Raw genomic sequence first — 6,912 nt, 5'->3', positions numbered from 1 at the left:
CACACACACACACACACACACACACACACACACACACACACTGGTCATAAAAGGAAGAAGTCTAAAGATCTCCTGAGGACACATGGGGACTACAGCATTAGAGATGGGGAAGACGAAGAATGACTATAGAATAATCTCATGACTGGTGGAGAACCCGGCTCAGCATCCAGTGAGGAGCGTGGCACTAGGTGGAGGCACCCTCCCAAATGAACCAGCCACCTAGGCAGTGCCAGCCAGAGGCACAGTTCCCTTGCATTCCCCTCGTCTGCTTTCTTCAGCTCTCTGCTGTTCTCTGTGGGCAGACTGTAAGACTGGCAGGCAGACCCACAATGGAGCGTTTAGAAGACACTCAATATTCCATTAGCCCGGCTCTTTCCTCCCCACCAACAAGGCCGTGTGAAGCAATCTCACCCTGAGCTTGAAGGTCGCCTCGACCCCTTGCTTTGGAACCTACAATATGGTACCCAATGTCTTTCATTCCCCAACTAGAAAATGAGCTACCACACCAGGCTAGTGAGGAATCATGGATGTAACAGGAGGGAAAAGTAACACATGCGTGTGCCTTATTTTCAGCACACGCGGCATATAAAAATCAAGATTATAAAGAAGACAATTAACTATTCCTTTGAACAGGTTGGTGAGGGCTGGAGTGGGGACTGGGCAGAGGATTGAACGTACCAGCTCGGGCTGATGGGCAGCCTGGGTAGTGGTGTATCCATAAGGATAGAGGAGGAGTTGAGAGTAGCTATGGATGGAAATGAAAGCCTTGATGTTCCCATGGCTATTCACAAAGTCTACGATGGACTTGACCTCCACCTCTGAGTTGGCAAACTTGCCGTGGTAAGTCTCTGAACAGGGGTTGCTGCTGGCTCCAGACACTGTAGGAAACAAGACAAGGTTTAGTATTTTCAAAACCAGAGTCAGTAGCTTCTCTTAGTCCATCTTTTTATTTTGTGTGTGTGTGTGTGTGTTTGGGGCCCAAGGAAAAATGGAAAGGAGTGAGATGAGAACCACCCACACAGAGACAGGGAGGGTTCAGAGTGGCAGATGTGAGGCATCGGGAGGGTAGAGACTAATGCTTAAGTTCTAGGTCCAGCACAGCCTGAGTTGGAAAGGGAACACAGAGATTACTGATGAACCCCTCTCTAGTGATGCTAGGTTGGGAGGTTAGGGGGCACTGATTGATATGAAAAAAGAGCATCAATAAAAACCTGTTTTTAAAATACTAAAAAACAAAAACCAAAAGAAGGGCAGAACAGCAATTTTGTTACTATCTTGTAAAGAGAGAGAGAGAATAGAGTGCTGGGCCTAGAGTCAGGAAGATTTGAGGTCAAATATAGCCTCAGAGATATACTAGCTTGGGCAAGTCTTTTAACCTCTATTTGCCTCGGTTTCCTCATCTGCAAGATGGGGTTCATAATAGCACTCACCTGCCATGATGATATTTGTCAAGTGCTTAGCACGGTGCCTGGCACATGGTAGATGCCATATAAATGCTATAGATGGATAAGGGATTTGTTGAGGATTAAGCTAGAATAGCCCTAAACACATCCTTCTCATCATACATCACTCCATTTCTTGGGATTTACTTGTTCAGACTGGGGGCAGTCCTCAGCATCTTTCCTTGAGGAGCAATCCCAGGCTTCAGGAGGTTCGGTTGACCTCCCAACACCCCTCCCCACTCACAAGGGAGTGCTGATTCCACTGCACAAGGTTTGTTCTGTCCCATAAGACTGAACAATGGATCTGGAGTCAGTTTCTAAACCTTCCTCTGTCACTCACTATAACCTTGGGCAAATTACTTAACTGAGCCTCAGTTTCCTTTTTTGTAAAATGAAGGGTTGGACCAGAACAGGGCTTCTTTTTTTTTTCCTTTTGGCTAGGTAATGGGGTTAAGTGACTTGCCCAGGGTCACATAGCTAGTAAGTGTTATGTGTCTGAGGCTGGATTTGAACTCAAGTCCTCCTGAATCCAGGGCCAGTGCTCTATCCACTGCGCCACCTAGGGGTCCCCAGAACAGGGCTTCTTAACCCAGCCTCAATGAACTTTTTTTTTTTTTAGGCCATTGGGGTTAAGTGACTTGCCCAGGGTCACACAGCTAGTGTCTGAGGCCAGATTTGAACTCAGGTCCTCCTGACTCCAGAACCAGTGCCATATCTATCTAACTAGAAGCCCCGCCATTAACTTTAAAAAAAATTTTTTAATAACTGCATTTCAATGTAATTTGTATCCTTTATCATCCTATACATTTTATCTTATGCACTTAAAAACATTATTCTGAGGAGGGTTCCATAGGCTACACCTAATAGCCGAAAGAATTCGTGTCATTAAAAAAAAGATTAAGAACATGATCTAGAACCTTAGACTGCCCCTAGGATGCTGGACCCTGAGAGATGAGCCTTGCTTTATCTTGCCCAGGACCTGACCCCCATGTTACTTCTCAGCCATCTCCATATCATGCTACTAGACGGTCCCCTCAGTCCCCTTTGTGGATGGTCCTCCATTGGAATATAGACTCCTTGAGGGCAGGGACCACATTGTTTCTTGTATTTTGTCACCAGCTTTAGCACATGGTAAGAACTTAACCAAGAACGTGGCCTTCAAGGCCCCCTCCAGCTTTAAATCTGTGCTCTTTACCTGACTCATAGCAACCCTCTTTTTCCTTTAAGATACCACTCAAGTACTATCTTCTGCAGGAAGCCTCTCCTTATCTCCCCAACATCAAGCCCCCTTCTTTTTTTTTAAGCCCCTTCCTTCTTAAATTACCTTGTATTTAACTATTTTTTAATGTACTTATATAGGGCAGGTAGGTGGTACAGTAGATACAGTGCTAAGCCTGGAGTCAGGAAGACCTGAGTTCAAATCCAGACTCAGTTACTTATTAGCTGTGTGACCCTGGGCAAGTCACTTAATCCTGATGGCCTTAGTTTCCTCAAATGTAAAATGAGCTAGCGAAGGAAATGGCAAACCACTCCAGTCTCTTTGCCAAGAGACCCCCAAAAAGGGGTCACGAAGAGTTGAACAGCAACAAATGTATTTATGAACTTTATGTTTGTACTGTATATATTTTATTTGTGCTTGTCACCCCTGTTAGAATATAAGTTTCCTCTGAGTAGAGATTATTTCATTTTCTTTGTACTTGTATCTCCAGCCCCTAGCACCATACCTGGCCTACAATAGTCACTTAAGAAATTCTTGTTGATTGATTCATTGATCCCACCCTGGGAGCCTTATCTTGTCTTACGTCCAAAGCCAGCATCCCAGTTCCTGTTGGGGTCCACACCAACACAGCTGGATCCAGCACTAATGGACCTGGTCTTACGCCACAATCGGTTCTGGAACGAGGAAGGGAAAATCAATCAACCAACAAAGATACACCTAAGGTGCCCAGGACTGGGCTGGTTAACACGGCCCCTGATCTTGATGAGTTTATAATCAGGAATCAACAAACTGGCTAGGGAGCAGAATTAATCTAGGTCAAACCATTAGATAACAATTTCGAGTTCAGTCATGTGAGACTGACTATAAAGGAGGAAAGGAGGGAGATCCCATTGGTCCAAAGTCATTAGGGAGGGCTTTGTGCAGTAGGCGGGATTTGAAAATGAGCATGAAGAGCCCTTTAATTTGGGCTCTATCCAGGAAATGAGAATACTGTCACTTAGTGCAGCAGGGAGAAGGGTGGGGAGGTAGGGATTAATCCAGTATATTCAGTAATTAAGAAAGATGGGTTTGTAGTAGAGAGCAAGCTGACGTCGGACGGGCAGAAAGTAAAGAAAACATAGGGTTATCCTCTTGTGACTGGACCAGCAACTGTAGGAGATGTCCAAATAAGGCAAGGACTCACCAGTCCACCCTTTGTCTCCATGGATTGGTAGACCCTACGTGGATGGCTCAGTTTGTCGGCTCATGAGGCTATCCTTTTCCCAGGGACCATGGAACTGAAACCTAGCTAGGAGAGCCCTCCTAGAAGCCTAGGAACGTGGGGCAAGGGAAAGGCACTATACCGAGGAGTGGGTAAAGGCAAAACCATCAGGGTTGGTGACAATCTCTAGGAAGATGTCCAGAGAATCCAGGATGGCAGTGAGCTTCTCATCTTGGCCATAGTCATCAGTGATCTAGGTGAAAGAGGGATAAAATAAGAAACACAAAGAGGCTGGTATCCTAGGAAGAAAAATTAGCTTCCCTCAACTTTCCTCTCCAAACAAAGGGAGAAGTGGGAGACTGAGAGGAGTCAGCTTCACCCCTTGGCCTGTGACTCAGACTAACAAGGCCCAGGTTCTTGAGACCAATAGTACCCAATTTTGCCCGGCCCCTCCAAAGTCATGGGAAGTAATGGCCCCAGCAGGAGTGGAATCTTGGGTGAGCAGAGTAAGGACCTGAAGGCACTCTCCTGGAGCATAAAGCCTGCAGGTCGCCCCAGGACCATATTCCTTCCTCCCAGTTCAGACGGTGAATGGATTCCTCTTCCCTCTAAATCCGATCCCCAGGTCTTACCTTCTTAGCAAACCAAACTCCACTGGCCTGGGTAACCCATTCCCGGGAATGGATGCCAGTGTCGATCCAGATGGCAGGGCGATTGCTTCCCCCAGTACTGAACTGGAGAAGAAAGAGAGGGATAAAGTTCAGTACAGTCTCTCAACTGATTACCTTCCTCAGCAGATCTGTGTTCTGAGCTTCAAGTCTCATTTTCTCTACAGGAAAAAGTCTGATACTAGAAACTTCCCCACACTCAGTTGTCTCTCTCCTGCCCTATTCTCTTAAGATGTGAGGCATAATGAGGTGCCTACAGAGCCCATGCCAATCATCCAGGGCTAGGAAGCTTTCCTCTCCCCCACCAAATATCCTGGCATTCTGAAGGGAGGGCTGGGACTGGGTACCAGGCCTGATGATAACAGCAATCCCAGAATCTCAAAGTCAGAAATGCATCCAGGGCTCAACCTACTCCAGCCCAGCCCAGGCCTCCACAGCACCAATAACAAGGGTTTGTTATCCAACCTCCTCCTGAGGAGCTTCAGGCGGAGGGATCCTCTCTAGGCAGCCCCTTTTCACTTTGACCATTCAAATTGTTAGGAAGGCTTTCCATATCTCAAGCCTAAATCTATGTGGTTCTGCCTTCTGGAGCCAAGCAAAATAATTTCAGGCTCTCTATTCCTCGGGGTGGCCCTTCAAATACTTGAAGTCAGTGATTACATCCTAACTCATCCCTGCCAGCACACTCTGCGTGTCTGTCTTCTTCATGCAGGGGGAAGCATGACGAGAAGCATCATTATTGCCTCACGGACCAAGTGGTCTCCATCAAGAAGTCTTGAAATGACATCTGACCCTTTTCTCTGAATCAGTCATGAAACCTTAACAAAGACAGGAGATAAGGAGCTATGGAGGTTTTCCTTTAGCCACCACTGAGGTTGAAGGGACAGATGAGTTAAAACTTGGGATAAGGAGAAAAAAATAAAAAATTTAAAAAAACTTGGGATGAGGGAGGCATCCCTGCTGCAGACAACCCCTAAAGAGATGGAATCTACTCTACAATTTAGAGCTCCTTTCTCAGGAGGAGCTGGTTTAGATTGGAAACTTGGGCCTGCCCCAGAGCAGATGTTGTGGTTTTCTATCATCACAAGATTTCTCACATCTGACCCCTTCTCGCTACCCATACAGCTACCACCTTAAATCAAGCCCTCATCACCTCTCCCCTAGATATTATTATAGAGCAAACCTCCTATTTGCTCTTCCTGCCTTGAATGAGTCTTTCCCCATGTCAGTCTATCCTATACATTACTGCCAAAATAATAAGAGCAAATCTCACCATGTGAGCTTGTTTTTGAAGCCTCTAAACTCAACCAATTCTGTTGACTTCCTATTGTCTCTAGGATGAAATATAAACTCCACTGTTTAACTTTTAAACCCCTATGTAACCTGGCCCTAAATTATATTTCCCACCTCATTAGACATTATTCCTCTTCCCACACCCTGTGATCCTGCCAAAGTGGCTTCTCTACTCTACTCTCTACCTCCATCTCTGTGACTTTACACTGACTGTCCCCCATGCCTAGGTACTCTTTCCTTCTCTCTGCCTCATAGAGTTCTTCTCTTCCTTTAAAATGCTAGTCAAGCACCATCTTCTGCACAAAGCCTTGCCTGATTCCCCCCACCTGCTAGAACCTTCCCTCCCAAACTCCCTTGCTTAACACTGTTTGAGTTCAGGTGTGTTCAAAATACTATCTTTGAAAATCATTATTTTATTTTTTTTATACCCTCTAAATTTTTGTGTCCTGAGACAAAACTCATGCTGTCCTGTCCGTGTTATGGCTCTGTACAGATTTCTAAATCCCCTGTGGGAAGTATGGAAGCAATAGACTTCATCTGAACCCAAGATATTCTATAAGAAAAATATCAACCTGGAAATATCTGAGTCACCTGTGGGACTGGGTCCATTTGTATGGCTATATGCACATATGCATGATGAAGTCCGTAAGACTAAGAATACGTAAATGTTCTTGGGCATGAATGGATACACCGATGTGTGTGGTAGTGGTTATGGTTGTACCTGGGGCGGGGGCAGGAGGGGAGGAGACACTAAGGGTACATGGATGTCTAGGCTTCTGGTACCTTCAGAACATTGAGGGGGCGGCCCTCGTAGCTGTTGCCAATTTGAATCTTACTGACAAGGTTTGGGTTCTCAGCCACCAGCAGATCAATAAATTCGTTGATCTGTAAACAAGGGCATAGAAAAGAGAGTGAGCATGCTTTGAGATTCTTAAGACACTTTAGCTGCCTTATTTCATGAGATCCCTCTGAGGCAGGTGCTGTTATTATCCCCATTTTACCGATGAGGAAACTGAGGCTCAAGAAGGTTAATTTACTTGTCCATGGTTGCACACTTTTAACTGTGTAAAGCAGGATTTGAGCCCTTTG

The 6,912-nt window shown here is 45.6% G+C and overlaps 1 protein-coding gene across 1 annotated transcript in view; it reads right to left on the bottom strand.

The window, feature by feature from the left end:
* Nucleotides 1–6,912, bottom strand: part of LOC114028136 (carboxypeptidase A1-like) — a 15,588-nt gene that overhangs the window by 3,565 nt on the left and 5,111 nt on the right. Inside the window, exons 5-9 of the mRNA XM_027842345.1 lie at nucleotides 6,607–6,708; nucleotides 4,495–4,596; nucleotides 4,005–4,115; nucleotides 3,245–3,335; nucleotides 678–878 (exon numbers count right to left, since the gene is read on the bottom strand). Coding sequence (XP_027698146.1) covers nucleotides 678–878; nucleotides 3,245–3,335; nucleotides 4,005–4,115; nucleotides 4,495–4,596; nucleotides 6,607–6,708 — 607 coding nt within the window. The remainder of the gene's footprint in view (nucleotides 1–677; nucleotides 879–3,244; nucleotides 3,336–4,004; nucleotides 4,116–4,494; nucleotides 4,597–6,606; nucleotides 6,709–6,912) is intronic.

Source organism: Vombatus ursinus, unplaced genomic scaffold (assembly GCF_900497805.2).
Source record: "Vombatus ursinus unplaced genomic scaffold, bare-nosed wombat genome assembly UNPS02014870.1, whole genome shotgun sequence".
Classification (NCBI taxonomy): Eukaryota; Metazoa; Chordata; class Mammalia; order Diprotodontia; family Vombatidae; genus Vombatus; species Vombatus ursinus.
This window is presented reverse-complemented; position numbering and strand designations above follow the sequence as displayed.